Consider the following 17,586-nt stretch of genomic DNA (forward strand, 5'->3'; position numbering starts at 1 on the left):
CAGGCTTGTTAAGAAGTTTCTCTTTTTTCAGAAGGTACTCACTCCTATACCCTAGTCCTTTGATTTCTTTTTATGATGTTTAGGTTACAGAAAAACACGTAGAGTCACCTTCTTTATCAGTACTGTTAATTATCTCTGGAGGTTTCACTGTCTTAAGGATGGTGCTTATTCCAAAATCAGTTTGTTAAATACAATTTTTATTTGTGACTCTAGTTTCTAGTCTCACAGTTTTTTTTAAGTGTAACATTAGAACATAAAATTGTGATGGAAGATTGACTGTTTTAGGACAGTTAACAGAAAATGCAGTAATTTGCCTTTAAAAAGATTTAAAGAAATGCCTCAAAAGCTATGAATTTTGTGTACATTTCTTTAAGCGCAGAATTGGGCAAAGGAAAGTCACTTATCTTTGCAAGTTTAGAGCATGTTATTAATACATTCATAATGTCTAATATTGCTATATGCCTATAGAATGCATGTACTTTACTAGATTCCAGGATTAAGATAGTAAACGAAACAGCTCATTTTTCCTTTATTTAAGAGGCCAAGAGACAGAAAGAAAGTCATAGAACGCCTGTCCACTGATTGACTTCCCAAATGTCTGAGATGTTAGGGCCTGGGCTGAGGCCGTGCTGAGAGCGAGGAGCTCAGTCCATGTCTCCCAGGTGGGTGGAGGAAGTCACTTACTTGGTCCCAGGGGCACTGATGTGATGAGCTCAGAGAGTAGCAGTGCAGTCCAGGGAAGATGCCCTGCACTGAGAGTAGTAGAGGAAAATTGGCAGCGCCTTTGCATATGAGACTGGAAATAGTCTAGTGATGAACACAACAGGGATAAAACAAATGCCAGCAAAGGCTCTCAAAACCATTGTGTTCAAATGCACATGTTGTTTATGCATAATCACAATAGGAAATTGTATGTGGAAAAAATGTAAAATTCAAATAAAATTATGTGTGGCTATGGATCATGTATCTATTATGTCCTGTGAAAATAGAGAAAGAGGGGCTGACATTATGGCATAGCAGGTAGGACTGGCACCTGCGATGCCAGCATCTCTGATTTGTGTCCCCGCTACTCCACTTCCTATCCAACTCCCTGCTGGTGGCCTGGGAAAAGCAATGGAAGATGGCCTAAGTACTTGGCTTGCTGCCACCCATGTAGGGGACCCAGATGAAATTCCTTGCTCCTGATTGCAGACTGGCCCAGCCCTTGCCAGTGTTGTCATCAGGAGTGTGAAATAGTGGATAGAAGATCTCTTCCTCTTTTTGTGTCTTTCTGTCTCTTTCTGTAACTCTGACTTTTAAATAAATAAATTTTAAAAAAGTAAAGGTGACAGCTAACATGTAATTAATGTCATACCGATGATATAGCACAATTTTAATTTTTTAAATTAATTTCTATCAATGGTTTTAATGTAAGCCGTTTTTGTTTTCTATGAAAAAAAAAAGAAATGAAGCTCTGCCTGTTAACAGGAGACACTCAGAGATGGTCAGTTCTTTAAAAAGGCAAAATACTGCCATCTGTTGTTCACTGAATTGTTTTTAGGTTAAGCAAACAGCTTCAAAACCAAGTATAATAGGAATCCTTAAAATACAAAATTCCATCAGCTTTCTAAATACATACTTATTTCACAAATTCACAATTCTTCCTATAATATTTTAAAACTCAAACCCACATCGGAGGGTCCAGTTAAGTTCTCATAATGTTTCTTCCACCAATAGAAAGAGTGATGCTTTTATTCGAATGGTGATTTAACTTAACCAAACCATCCCATGTTCATCTGTGGCAGTAGTCATGTGAGAAGCTCCTTGCCTGAGTTTGGTGTATCTTTGCTGCCCTTTTTTCTTCCAGTTAGGAATAGGAGACAGCACCATCATGAATGTCAAATGCAGCTGAGGTCATCCTCTCAAAGACACAGTGCTTATTAGAGTAAGCAATTTAATAATCATTTCATTTTGAGTAATAAAACAGTATTCTACATTTGTTAGTTTTGAGTTGCTGAGTAAATTCACTAATGTCTGAAAAATAAGTAGAGAGCATAAACAGAGGGAATGTTAGATCACTTTGGGTGTATTTACAGATAGATGGCGGGGACATAGATATGCGTACATAAGGCACTGTTCCACTTTCCACTGGGGGATTTGGAGCGCTCTTTGAACATACAAGGACACTGAGAATTTCCGTAACTGCTGAAGTTTGCTGTGCCTCACATCTCACATTGGACATGCCAGATTTGATGCTAGAAAGTGATTGCTGAAGAGCCTGTGTGCTTTTCCCCTACTGTACATATATATTATCTTAAGGAGAAAATCCAAATGTAAACTCATATTCCCTGCCAGAAAATTAAAGTAAGCAAACATCTGTTTCCTTAGGATGGCCTGTAGCCAAGGTTCAGCCTACAATGAGTTACTGCGAAATTTTCACATGATTTCATTTTTTAAAAATTTCCCAACCAATTTGAAGTCTAAAATTATAAATGGGTCTGATGAAAGTATAAACAGATATGCAATTTTGCTGGCTCTGAGTCAGAACCAGTGAGGCACCAAAGATCATTTTATCAAATTCAACTTATCTGCTATGTTAATTTAATACGTTAAGACTAAGATATACTATTTCCCCAGTGTCATAGACAGTCTCCTAGGGAAAGGTTTGGAGCGGGTGGAGTAGAAAGCCATGCTATAGAGATGTAGCCTCCAAACCCGCCAGGCATGTTTTCCCAGCATTGAGGACCAAAGCTGAGTAAGAAAAGTCCCAGTGACTCTTCCCTTTTTGTGTGTCATCTCTTAGGCTGTTTTTCCTCTCTTATCCCAAGTGCCTTTGTACCCTGGGAATGTTCTTCCCATGCTGTGTATGCCTCCCAGGGTGACTAAACAGAAAGAAAAAAATAAAAATACACCCAACAATGGAGCTGAGATGCCTGCTTGTAGAATTGTAGAATTCTTTTCACATTGGATGTTATAAATCATACCAGTGCAACCAGTTGTATTAACTGAAACCAGGACTTTTGTATAATTCCTTTTTAAAGCCTAAAATTAATCTCAAAACTATGATAGTAGTTTGGAGTAGGGAGCACAATCTCTCTGAGCATGTTTACTCAGAATAAGAAGTGAAAATCTGTGGGGTTTTTTTGTTTTGTTTTTATTGTGTTTTGGTTGTGCTCGTAGAGAAATCAGATCTCCATGCCATGTTTATTTACAGATGGACTACTGGCCCAGTACGTGGAGCTGGACAAACACATGCACAATATGAATCTCTTTGTACATACAATCATTTTCAATACAGTACTAATGTTGGTGATCTATAACATTCATCACACATGGACTTTGGGTCAAGAACTTCTACTGAGGCCCTTTTTGTGCCAGATCTCATTTGATCATCCATAATACTATAAAGTAGGTATAATTATTAAGCATCCTTTAGAGATGAGAAAATAAGAGCAAAAGAGATAAAGGAATTTCTCAAAATACTAGCAGATCTCAGAATTAGACACAGGCTATCTGAAATCAGATCCTGTGTCTTGAAACACCCCATGTACTACTTCATAAAATAAATATTTGATATTGAGAGATGTCAAGTAAATATTCATTTCTATACCCCAAGTCTTTTTTTTTTTAAACAGGCAGAGTGGACAGTGAGAGAGAGAGAGAGAAAGGTCTTCCTTTACCGTTGGTTCACCTTCCAATGGCCGCTGCGGCCGGCGCATCGTGCTGATCCAAAGCCAGGAGCCAGGCGCTTCTCCTGGTCTCCCATGTGGGTGCAGGGCCCAAGGACCTGGGCCATCCTCCACTGCACTCCCAGGCCATAGCAGAGAGCTGGCCTGGAAGAGGGGCAACCGGGACAGAATCCGGCACCCTGACCGGGACTAGAACCCGGTGTGCCGGCGCCGCAGGCGGGGGATTAGCCTATTGAGCCACAGCGCTGGCCAATACCCCAAGTCTTTATGGTGTCCCTTTCCAACTTCTCACATGCACAGCCTTACAAATTAAATATATGATGAAAATAGGCATTTGTGCTTTTCTGCTTCCTGTGGTGCTAATTCATTAACTAAGCTCCAAGAAATGGAAATGAATCACTTTGATGTGAGCTATTAGATTATGTCTCATTTCAAGTGAGAAGAAGCATCATGTTTAAAATACTATGGGATACTCCTAACAGACATAATTAGGAATTTTAAAAGATTTTAGAGCATGGAATCATAGAAATATGGAAATTTTCCATATGTTTAGTAATGTGTTTTAACTCAATACTTACTGCAATGCACACGTCTGTTGATGAAAAGTCAAGTGTTTATCTTTGAATGTGTGTCCATTGTGTGGATTGGAGTTCCTGCTTATTTTTCTAAATATATTACAGTCATAATTTATTGTACATGAATGCCAGTTTCTTTCTTTATCATGGACATGACTTAGGAATTTAAAAGCATTTGTAGTTGAAAATCATTCAGGTATGTTCTGATTTTTTTTTTTTTAATTTTTTGCAGTTTTGTCTCTCCTACTTAATTTAAGGGAAATGCATATCAGTTTCAGTTATATGAGTCTATATAAAGATATTTAACTTATTTTTTGAAGAAATAACTCCATTTTTAATCACATAACATCGTTTTATAGATAATTCATTGGCATATGTAATTTACAATGACAAATACAGGTAAACAGATTTGACCAAACCAAGCTGACTCATAGAAAATGTGCGCTTCAGCTGCTGGGAGAAAAATTTTGTGGTGGTTCCAGAGAAAGTATGTTCCCAGTGAGCACTCAAGATAGAGTAGGCATTTTACCATATGCAGGAAACAGCATCAATGATTAAATAATAAATTTTAAGATCCAGCAAAAAGATCAACTAAATTGAGTCTTTACTAAAATCTACATAATAATCATAAAATCTGTTTTCAGAATGTAAAAGGATCAATGATGTCAGTAAATCATATTAAAAGCACTTCCTTCATTCTTTCATGAGTTTGCATACCCTTTCCATAGAGAAATGACTTAAACTTACAGCGTTGGAAGGGGCCATCAAGAGTTCCAGCCCAGTCCTCTGGTTTGGGAGGGCATTAGCCTTGATGCTCAGTAGTGCTGTAAGCACCTGTCATTGGTGTCTTCATCATAAAATTTAAAATGTTTTTATGTGGCCGAATTTGAGAAAGTCAGCATTTGCTTTCTATCTGAGTTTTCACATAGATATAAGAGTAAAGGCTCTTGTATGGCTTCTGATTTTCGTTCAGTTAGGATAAATTTATTTCCAAAGCAAATGACACATCAGGTGATTGAGTCAGAAAACTTAAGAACTATTATATTATTTGCCTCTGGGCAGGGATGCTCTCAACCTGTTTTATTAAGTTATCAATTAATGTTTGCCTTAAAATATGTGGGAAGCAGAGTTGTGACTTGTTTGTGCTAGTCCCACTTCAAAGGAAATTGATTGGGAACTGGATGCCAGGCTTTTGGTGGCGCTAGTGATTAAGGCCCTGCAGAGTGCCTGGACTGGAACCTGGGTTCTAACTCCAATTTCCTCTTAATGCAGACGCTGGGAAGCAGAGGAGATTCAAGTAGTAGGTTTCCTGACACCCACACAGGAGACCTGGGTTGAGTTGTTAACTCCTTGGCTTTGGGCTCAAGCTGAGAGACATTGCAATCATTTGGGGAGTAAACCAATGAATGGCCTCTCTCCTTGTGTTTGTCCTCTCTCTGTGTGGCAGTCTCCCTCTCTGTTTCTCTCTCTGCCTCTCAAAGAAATAAGTGAAAATAAAATTAAAGCAAAACAAGTGAGATTATCTTTGCCCTACCCCCACGTTAGATAATCTTCCTAATCATTTTAAGCAACAAAGTTCTGTGGATACCATTTGCCCACTCTCTGATTTTTCTCTTGGATACATTCATTGTCTTTAAGTAAAATTATTTTTATGTGCTTCTTTGTTTTCATTTACCTTGTTCCATAGTTAATTCCTAAGCCCTCTTTAAAAATTTTACCTTTCAGGAATTCTCTGTTCTGAATAATATTTTGAGATAAGCCCAAACACAGAACTCTAGAAAATATTCTGGCATCTTAAAGAAAGATATATAATTTTCTTTTTCTTCCAATGAGTTGATCACACAAACTTATTATCGAAATACTCTATCATTTGCAACTTATGATAGTTTTGAACCTTAGTTTTGTTTTTGTAGAGTGAAAATCCTTCCTGGCCCACACATGTATTCAGGGACCTCCTTTTCATGGGACTACCTCAATTTCAGTGTCTTAGCACCATAGTAGTAACTGTGAAAGCAAGTTTTCTGTAATTGAACTGATAGACACATGTCTAATCTAGGACTTAGGTTTAATGTTGAATATATTTATTGATGCCTTTCTAACTTTATATCTAGAAGCCCAGATAACAGTCGAGATCGTAATCAAACAAGGCTGTTTACACTTGTGAAAGTCTGAAGTTTGGGATAGAGGTTAAGACTCTCATCAGAATGCCTAGATCCTGGCTCCATTCTGGATTCCAACTTTCTCTTAATGTTCACCCTGGGAGGCAGTGGTGATAGCTCAAGTGGTTGGGTCCCTGCCATTCATGTGGGAATCCTGGATAGAGTTCAGTGTTATCAGCTTCAGTCCCCTCATCACTGTGGGCATCTGGGGAGTAAGTCAGCTAATGGGAGCTCTCTGTGTCTGCTTAGGCCTCTCTGCCTTCCAAATCCATCCTGGGGGAGGTAGTGAAGTAGATTGCATGGAGAAAAAGGAAGAAAAGGGTAATGTTTAAAAAACAGATGCATTGAAACCAAGAGAATTGGTTATTTTTGGTTTGATTTATAAAACTGCACTTTCCCCCATTGTTTACCAGACTTAAATTCCAGATTTTCTATTTAAAGGTGGCAATCCAAATTTGGTTGTCATTTAAATAGTGTCTGTGGAACCATACTTACATTTTCTTAAATGTTAAATATAAATATTTCTGTTATAAGCAGAGGCCTGTGAAGTCGAGTGTTTTATGTTGTCACTAACTTTTATTAAAAGATTTGTTTGACCATCTGCACCATAACAAGACAACTGTGGCTTTTTGCTTGTTGTAAGTCATTACTGTACCCAGAGATGATTTTAGGTTGTGAGATTAAGGTTTTCCTTAAAAATGCCTTTTGTATAAACTTAATCTTTAATATCACTATCTAAGATTTCATCAGTTAAATATGTCTGAGTGTTATTAATATGGCTAGAAGTGTAATTTTTTTTATAGTGAGTAGGCATGGAAATACCTCTATCTGAGTCACTCAGTTTTTCCCCCTGTTTTGTATATGATTTTTATAGCTCTGGCAACAGAGGCTGGCAGGGTGGTGCAGCAGGTTAAGTCTCTGTGATGCTGCCGTCTCATATCAGAGTGCTGATTCACTTCCGGGCCACTCCGCTCCCTAGCCAGCTCCCTGCTATTGCACCAGGGAAAGCAATGGAGGATGGCCCAATTTCTTGGGCTCCTGTACCCATGTGGGAGATCTGAAAGGAGTTCTGGGCTCTTGACTATGGTAGCCAATTCAGAGTGAACCAACAGATGGAAGATCTTTCTGTCTCTCCCTCCCTCTCTCTGTTGCTCTGCCTTTCAAATAAATAAACATGTAAATCTTAAAAGAAAAAAAAAAATCTGCAACAACAGATCTGCCAACAACTAAAGCCCCTGGAATTCCTTAAACAGGGTTCCCTAGACTGTCTTTCTGGCTTGCCGGCTGTTTATTGAAGTCTCAGCCTATCTTTCTGCCCTTTGGCATCTCCTGTGTGGTTCCTCTTGGCAGGTTTATGGTACACACATCTGATTTTTGGGTTTCCATTTCATGCCTCATTGAAGGCTTTCCATATGGGAGAAAAAAGGTGATGATAACTTCTGTGTGATGTAGCTATTGACCATTACACAATTCTATACTTGAGTTAGAAAACCAGTAAAGCAAGGACCAGACTCACTAAGGAGATTCTTCCCGCTTTGGTTTCTTTGCCAATTCCAAGATGGATAATTTGCATCTTATTGGCTTGAATGTTGCCATTGTTTTCCCTTGACCACCTTTGCTTTCATAAAAGCTACACTGTGCTAACCCTCAGATACAAAATGTGCTGCTTTTGTAAATCCTGTATAGCAGTAACCTTAACTTAGGAGTTGTCAATCCATTTCTGTTTTAAAGTTACTTTCAAAATTTTGATATTCCCTTTTTTCTGAGTGTATAAGAAGCACATAAAATGAAAAAGCTTGGCAATTATTCAGCACGCAGATTCGGCCTTTGACCTGTGGGATCGAAGCATTTGTTTGTAGCCTGATGTTCCCATATCCCCTGCTCTGACTTTGACAAGCTGTTTGTGACTAATAGAAATGAGCTTAACAGTCGCACCTACTTGGCAGATTTGTGTTCAGTAAATAGCATCTGTCATCATTATTAAGATTGTTGTCATTCTAGTGGTAGAAGACTTACTTGTTCTCTCTGGCACCTTTGCAGAATAATCTATCCATGACTTGTTACTATTCCAGGACTAGAAATCTTCATAGATGCTGGGTGCTTTCATTTTTGTAGTATTTTTCTGATTACCACAGTAAAACATATTCACTGCTTCAATGGCATACATTTTCCTCCCATTGGACAATATTTTTAAAACAGTTCACCAAGTAGTCATATGTGGATCTTCCCAAACCCTTTAAACAATTTCCTAAGTCTTTATAATACTGGTATGACAACTTCTTAAAAAGGATTTCTCTCCCAATACACATTTCTTGGTTATACTCTTTGGTTTTCCCCAGACATGCTATACCTTTTGTGTGTCCCTTTTTTTGTATTTCTATGCATTTGGAGAAGCATTTTTTTAGGTTAGAGGTCTGTTTTGCTGGATCATAGGAAATTTATGTTTTAACTACATAAGGATGGGCTCAGCAAAATTTCCTTCAAAAAATATTGGGTTTCTTACACACTGTTCATTTCCCTGAACCATTGTAAATGCTTGGTGCTACCAGCCATATCATTTTGCCAATTTAGTAAGTAAATGTTTTTCTTAAAATAATTTTTTATTACTAGGGAGACAATTTGATGTCTGTATTTTTGATTATATGTTTTATTTAACATTTCCTCACAGACTTTTTTCCTTTCCTTCTGGTACATGAGGGGACTTAAGAAGACTCCAGGAAGAAATAATTAAAATGTTTATTTATTTTACATCTTAAATGAAAGGCAGGAAGAAATGGAAGGGCGATTGGCGAATGCAGAGATCTTCTATCTGCTGGTTCACTCCCCAAATACCCCAACAGCCAGAGCTGGGTCAAGGCTGAAACCAGGAGCCCAGAACTCAGTCCAGGTCTCCCACATGGGTACGAGAGACCTAAGTGCTCGAGCCCTCCTCTGTGTCCTGCTAGGGCGTGCATTAAGAGGAAGTTGGATCAGAAGTGAAGCTCCTGGAACTTGTACCAGTCCCTATGATATGGAATGTGAACTTCCCAAGCAGTGTCTTAAATGCTGTGCCAAATGCCCAACCCTTCTGTTAACCTATTATTGAAAAAACTTCAGGGGCAGATGTTTGATAGAACAGTTAAGTTGCCTGCATCCCATATTGGATTGCCTGAGTTTGGGTTCTGTTTCTGCTCTGATTCTAGCTTCCAATCGATGTGTATCATAGACACAACAGTTGATGACCCACGTACTTGTTTCCCTACTACCAATCTAGGAGACCAGGATTGAGTTCCAGACTCCTGGCTTCAAACTGGTCCAACCGTGAGACCAGTTTGATAGAAGTTTAATGGAAGATCTTCCAACCAACCAGAAGATGGAAGGTGTTTCTCTGTCAGTGCCTGTCTCTCTGCCTTTCAACTAAAACAAATAATAGAAAGGAAAAGAAACCAGTATTATTGTTACATATAATTTTATATATATATATATATATATATATATATATATATATATATATATACACACACACACACACACACACACCAGCCTAGGAATGGGCCTGGCCAAAGCAGGAGCTTTATCCGGGTCTCCCATGTGAGTGTCAGGGGCCTGACTACTTGGACCATCTTCTGTAGCTTTCCCAGATGTTTTAGCAGGCAGCTGGGTTGGAAGTGGAGCAGCCAGGACTTGAACCAGCACTCACAGGGGTTCTACTGTCACATGGTGGCAGCTTAACCCACTGCACCGGAATGCTGGCCCTACATATATTATTTCTTATAATTACTTTGTGAGATTGGTACTATAATTATTATATCCTTTTGACAGATGGAGAAATCATGGCATGCAGAGTTTAGTAACTTGCCGCAGTTAGTCTGGATAGAAAGTCAAGACTTGGTTCTAGAACTTTCATACTGGATCATTTACTGGGTTATGCAGTTTAAATGGATGTGGGTTCCTTGAACATCCCACCTGGTAGCTTTCCAGTAGAAGGCATCCTTGGCATCCTGCTGTTAGGCTTCATCTGCCCTCTTGACCTTGCTTCTATCCCTGAGCTCTCTTGGTTTTGCATTGTCTCACCCATATTCTATCTGACCAGTAGCTTGGGCAGCCCTTCTGTTCTGTTTCTTGAGCTTCTCATTTCTTCAATGAGTCTAGAACAATGACGCTATTCTGATAGGCAATTTGTCAGAATGTAGCAGATGTATCACAGGATTCCAGAAATGAAATTACCGTTCTTACCAACTGCATGAAGGATGACATATTGTGATTTTAAATATAAATTGAGCTCTTTTTAGTGTCTGTCTCTAATATTAGTTGAATAATTATCAAATCCCATGTTCAAGTATCACATTGAAAGATTACTAAAATTAAAATTTGGTTTATTGTCACATTAATTTTATGGTATGTTATTTCTAAATAATATGTGAGTGATTTTAAAAGTTCATGAAATGTGTATTTTGAAAAGGCTATGTGTGGATATCAAAACTTTTTTGCACCAGTAAGCTCATGGTTTAATTCCATTGCTCCATGATATTTTTCAAGTGCCTTCCCTCCTATGCTTCAGGAATGACTGATAGGAGATTTTTTCCCAGTTCTGAGTTTTCTTACTTTTCAAAACTGTCTTCAATTATGCTCTACCCCACCCCAAGTTACAGCACTAAAAAAATGTGTCATGAATACACTAAGAGTGACAGCAAGGCCAGTTTTAGCAGAATTTAAAGTAGAAATGTAACTTGAATGTTACTGAACGGTCAACTCAGGTTGATTTTCAGGGAAAAAGCCCATTTGAATTGTGTGTGCTTCCAGCCTCAGGCCCGCGCTGCCCTGATGTGGTCTTGGTTTTGTGTGTCAGTCTTCAGGAACCAGTATCACTGTGGACATAGCTGTGATGGGCGAGGCTCACGGGCTCATTACTGACCTCCTAGCAGACCCCTCTCTGCCACCGAATGTATGCACATCCTTGCGGGCAGTGAGCAACCTGCTCAGCACACAGCTCACCTTCCAGGCCGTACACAAGCCCCGGCTGAACCCTGTCATTGCCTTCAGTGAAAACTATACCTGTTCCGACTCTGAAGAAAGCGCCGACAAAGACAAGCTGGCTATTCCCAAGGTGAGTGCTGATGACATCCCTGTAGAGTGTCCGCTTCTCCTGTAATTGTCTTACCCCAAACCCACCTGCATTCATAGCAGCTGGTGGGGAAGACACATTGATCGCAGTGCAAAAGCAATACAAATGTAAACATAAAGGCTTCTGTCCCTACTCTTGATAGCTTTCTATAAGTGGAAAATGCAGCTTTTTTTTAATTACCTTGTTTATTGAAGCTCTCAAGAAATTCTTAGTTGATGCCTCTGCATACCAGGCTATATTCTCAATGATAAGGATATTGCAGCCAAAAATACCAGGCAATAATCTCTCTCCATTCAAATGTAGTTTATGTTTAAAACCTATCGACTTCTGAAACTCAAAGGCTTTCTGTTCTTTGCTTATTGTGAAATCATTCAAAATACCTTCATGGCTTTATCAAACATGTCAAGGTTAGCACTCAGAGCAGTTTTAGTTCATTGTAGATTACTTACAGTAAAAGATGACCGTAGTGATTTATATAAATTCATACCTTATAATTTGAGCATCCCTAATTTGAAAAGCTCTGAAATCTGAAACTCTTCACCTAAGATATCCCATTCCAAAAATTCAGAATTTTTGATTTTTAAAGAAGGCCATTGAAGTGGTAAGTTTGATGAAAATATTCTTTGGGGAAAAAAAAAAAAAAAACCTCCCCAATCTGAAACAATTTTGGTCTCATGCATTTCAGATAAATACTCAACCTGTATAAGATACGAAGTATATAAAAATTGTTGAGATTAGGATCCTGTCCCAAGTTCAGTTGTTAATGTTAGTTGCAAATAAGTAATGTTAAAGACTAAGTATTCAGATACCCAGCCCCAACATGTTGTTTAGTTAGAAGTAGCTGTCCCTTAGAGCTGGAGCTCTGTCCATGACACTCACGACCCTGCTGTGGTGTGTCTCTTGACCAAGGAGTGTGGTCTCCATATTTTTTATCAACTAAGTATTTACATAGCTTCCTTCAGACTTCCACTTTCTTGGAAAAGGTGTTCCTAAGAATGATATAACACTAAAGACATGGAGAAAGATGTAATTCATTTTCTTGAGGTCTCAAAAAGCAGACCTGAGGTCAGTGGCAGACTTTAGGAAGAAATCTGTATTTACCAATGTTTGACTCACTACTGAGAAGCCCATTCGCATCTTCAGGAGACACTGGAAACTATGTAATATTAGAGCTATTCTTGAACTCCAGGTGCTGTACATGTCTCAAAGTTCATACCGTCTTAGGAAGGCAGAATGCATCTTTGTAAACTGCCTACTTGGTTTAGGAAGAATAATTAGCCCCAAATAAAATGAAATTTGGTTCTACCTATTATGACTGCTGGCGATATTATGTTAGGAGAGTCCCCTCACTTTAATTTGAGGGTGAAGACAGCATACTCTTGTCTCACTGCCTATGCTATGTTTCACTCTTACAGTGAGAGAAGTAATCCAGAAAAGCAGCAGCAAGTTGACAAGGTCTTCATTTAAGAGGATGTGATACTGATTATATTTCCTCTATCTCATGATGTCTGAGTCAGTTTCCAAAAGAGAGTGGTACATTTTGTGAAAAAGAGACATTCCTAAACTTATCTCCTATCACTTGTCTACCAAGATAGTATCGGTGCATGATACTCTCAGTACATGATACTTGGGAGTATGGATTGTTGAACAAGGTGATGTAAATTAATCCATGCAGGTGACTTTTGTGGCTAAACCTTTATTCATAATAAGTAATACAGTATGTGTGTATAGGTGAGTTATGAAATTATCCTAGAGGTAATAATTAACTCATGTTCCTATAAGTCCATATTTGTGAAAGCTTTGAAAATAAGACCCCCTGTATGTTGTTTTTATAGTATCCCTTCATTTTGGCCAGAGATTGAATTTCTGAGTACTCAAAACTGAAATTTATTTACTTATTTATTTCTTTGGGAGAGAAAAAGTGTGTGTGTTTGGATCACTCTCCAAATCCCTGCCATGGGCAAGGCTGGCTGGGTCAGAGCTGGAGCTGGAAACTCAGTCCAGGACTACCTCATGGCCAGAGCCCAGTTGCTTAAGCTTTCCGGGTCTGCATCAGCAGGGGCCTGGAATCAGGAGCTAGGGTGGGGAGTTGAACCCAGAGACTTTGATAAGGGGCAAGGACATCTTAACCACTTGGCTATATGCCCACCCCTGAGCAACCTAATTTTAGATAGATGATACTCAGCCAGTGTAGTTTAATCAATTCACTTATAATTAAAAATTCCTTTCCCTCTGTTATATTACATAAAGTTGGTGATATAAAATGTGCTTGGTAATACAATCAACACTCCCTTCTAGCGCCTGAGAAGGAGTTTGCCCCCGGGCTTATTGAGACGAGTTTCATCTACTTGGACAACCACCACCTCTGCAACAGGTCTGCCCACCTTGGAGCCTGCACCAGTACGGAGGGACCGTAGTGCCAGCATCAAACTCCACGAAGCACCTTCACCCAGGTTAGACAATCTTTCTCCTGAATTTTATCTCTTAGAGAAGTTACTTACCAAGAGGGAGTGACAAATAAGGGCAGAAGGGAGGTCCGCCCACTGACCAGGATAAGAAAAATTCATGGAAAAATTGAATGAAAAAGGTGGTTATTCTGGTGTACAAAATGTTTAAAATGTACGCATTTTTTCTGTAGTGAACATTTTCCATGAGCTTTTTGAAAACCTCTCATATTCATATGCATGGATTTCAAAATTTTGAACCATAACAAAATTAACCTTTAATTCCATTTTTCAGGAACATTTTGAAGTACCTGTACCATTGGTTAGAGCCAGCTTTGAACATGGGAAAGGTGTGTGGTTTAAATGCAGAACAATGTAGGGATTAACATTTGGAAAATTAGCTTTACACTCTATTATGTGGGCTTAAATATAAATGGGAAGCTTGACCTGCCAGTGTAACCTTGAATGAAGAGAGCTGAGCCAGACTAGATTTCACCTACTTTATTATTCATCCTGAGACCCTTAATGAGACATCTAACCTTACATTTGCAAATAAAGGTAGATTGCGCTGGGCCACCCGATCAGCTGTGCTAACCGTGTAGCAGCAGCAGAAGAGCATATAAAAAAGTAGATCAACATATACCAAGAGATATCATATTGAAGAATTCCTGGATAGGTTCAAACATCTGCTAAATTAAACTTTATTTAGTACATTTGTCTCATTTTTACAAAATAACTTAAAATAAATAAATAACAAAGATAAATAAAATGTAATGTTAATATCCAAAAACAAATTTTGAAGAAAATGCCTACTTAATGAAGTGGGGTTAGATGGGACTGTGTATTTATCCTTTTCTGTTTAGAAGGAAATAAAATTATTTAAATGAATTAAAAATTATGAGGCCATATGATTTAAGATTTTTGAAACACACACACAGATATGTCTCAGTTTCATTTAATGACCTGACGAATGACTAATGATCACATCTTTGTTGAATTACAGGATTGTAATACCAGCACAATGCTAAGGTTGCCTGAGAAATAGAAATCTTTCGATTCAAAATAACTTTTTTAAAGATTTACTTACTTATTTGAAAGGCAGAGTTGAGGGGGATGGGAAGAGACAGAGACAGACAGAGATCTTCCATCAGCTGGTTCATGCCCCAGATGGCTGCTCTAGCGAGGCATGGACCAGACTGAAGCCAGTGTGGCCAGGAGCTTCATCTGGGTCTCCCAGTGGGTAGGAGGGGTTCAAGCACTTGGGTCATCTTCTACTGATTTCCCAAGCATGTTAGCAGGGAGCTGGATCAGAAGTGGAGCAGCCAGGACACAAACGGGCACCCATATGGGATGCTGACATTTCAGGCAGCAGCTTAACCACACCACAACGCCAGCCCCAATTCAAAATAATTAATAACTGTTGAATGTTCTTGATTTCTTGATGGGAAATGTTTGATTTCTTCCATATTAAGGTTTGTATTTTAATAAATCTGTAGAATCAGGAACAAAATGGAATAATTCTGACATGTATTAGTGTAATCTGACTCTGTCTTGTAACCTGGCTCCCCAGCATTGGGAATTAGAAGACACTGGCGCTATTTTTCTGTAAAAATATTGACTTGCCAATTTCAGCAGCAGAATACACTGATAAATGGTAGTTAATACTATTATAGTTAAATACTCCTTAAGAAAATGAGTACCATTCTCATTGCATATGATTCAAGAGACTGTCTTTTTGACTAACACACTTTGCCAAGTTTTCTGCCATACGTAGCAAATGTTTTGTGATTTTCTTTCCATTAAGTGGTTCTACCAAAATCCGCTCCTGCTTTCTCAGATGTCTTCATTCTTTCTATTCTTTGTTACTTCTGGTCACATCTCATTTCCCATCCTCTTCTCTTCTATTAATTAATTAAATGAAATTGGGGGCTGAAAGTGGAATCATTATAAGGAAGAAGGTTCCAGGAACATTTATGAACTTAACTCCCAAGGATCTTCCCATTCTGCTTATAAAATGCTCAGCCTCAGATATTTTCAGAAGAGACATGGAACAGCACATGATTCCACTCATTCTCTTTCTCCTAAAAATACTCATGAGTGTGTTGCCTTGGTATAGTTTTTCCCATTGTCTAATGTATTACCCCTTAATTTCACTGTCCTATAAAGAGTCCTGATGGAAAATCTGAAAGTGATAATATATTTACAGCCTTATGAGAAATGAGTAGAATTTGAGACTTTAGGGGTGACCCATATATGGGTAAATAATATAGTACCACCTCTAAATACAGCTAGTGTTGCCCTTGATTTTAAACCAAAGTTAAAATCCTCTTTACTTAGGAGACCTATCACGAACACTGCTGGTTGATTTCCAGACCGATTTGAATTTTTGCTCTGGAATTTCTTTCCCGTTAGCCCTTTTATTTATTTCTCTCTGTGATTTTCCTGTATCGGGGCTCTAGGAGGCCTGCAGTGATCAAATAAAGAACAAGAGTGACGAGTAAAAATTTAAAAGGGCGGGGACTTAGACCCTTTGAGTATCCAGCTGGATGACTTACTCCAGGTCATTTGAAGGACAGTCAGGGACACTGGACTGCAACTTGGAATAACCTTAGTCCTTTCACACATTAATGTGTGTTCTGAGGGGAAGTCATTAGCTTGCCTGAGTCAACACACCCACTGCAAAGAATCATTAGGTGGAAGGTACCAAAGGCATAGCTGGAAGAGCTGCATTAGATGGCAGAATACAAGTTGGTGTCTTTAAAAAAAAAAAAAAAAACAGGCTTTAGAAAAATTGGAAAGGCTAAAATAAATCACACTAAATAATTCTGAATGAACCTTGGAACAGACCCCTGTAAATCTGTATTGCATGAATAGGCAGTTGTAAACTTGATAAAAGACAATGGTTACTGGTAAAACTTTTAGGACTTAGGGAACTTTTAGGAATGGGGAGAATAAGGGTCTAACACCACTTTTGTGAGAAAGGTGGAGCTCTCTCATTGCAGGCCTGTGGACAGTTTTCCTCTGCTGTGTCAGCACAAGGGAATTAAGAACAGGTTTCCCTATGCTGATTTCTTCTCTAGTATCCAAATTACTACATATTTATGAAACTTAAACTGGAATCAAGAACTAAGGGTCAATGAAGACCTGAAAATACCATGAGAATCACACAGTTTGTGAGGGAACCTATGACCTATAATGAATCTGTGTATATTTATATATAGACAAATAGTAGAAATATTGATATTATATTTTGTTAGTATTATAATACAGTGATATTTATTCCATGAAGAATAGGGTATACATTGTTAGGATTTTATTTATTTATCTTGAGTTTATTAAATTCTCATGCTTTATAGGTACTCTACCATGGAACTTAATAAACCTTTCAAAATGAACATTTTTTTAAAGATTTACTTATTTGTTTCAAAGAGTTACACAGGGAAGGAGAGGCAGAGAGAGAGTCTTTCATGTGCTGGTTCAGTCCCCTAATTGACTGCAACAGCTGGAGTTGCGCCGATCTGAAGCCAGGAACCAGGAGCTTCTTCTGGGTCTCCCACACAGGTACAGGGCACCAAGAACTTGGACCATCTTCTGCTGCTTTCCCAAGCCATAGCAGAGAGCTGGATCAGAAGTGGA

The 17,586-nt window shown here is 38.6% G+C and overlaps 1 protein-coding gene across 3 annotated transcripts in view; it reads left to right on the forward strand.

Annotated features, from left to right (window-relative positions):
• PDE3A (phosphodiesterase 3A) overlaps positions 1-17,586 on the forward strand; it is a 316,217-nt gene that overhangs the window by 235,610 nt on the left and 63,021 nt on the right. For all 3 annotated transcript variants that reach the window (XM_062194905.1, XM_062194906.1, XM_062194907.1), the window contains exons 3-4: positions 11,231-11,488; positions 13,805-13,959. In XM_062194905.1, coding sequence (XP_062050889.1) covers positions 11,231-11,488; positions 13,805-13,959 — 413 coding nt within the window. The remainder of the gene's footprint in view (positions 1-11,230; positions 11,489-13,804; positions 13,960-17,586) is intronic.

The sequence above is a fragment of the Lepus europaeus genome, chromosome 6 (assembly GCF_033115175.1).
Source record: "Lepus europaeus isolate LE1 chromosome 6, mLepTim1.pri, whole genome shotgun sequence".
Lineage (NCBI taxonomy): Eukaryota > Metazoa > Chordata > Mammalia > Lagomorpha > Leporidae > Lepus > Lepus europaeus.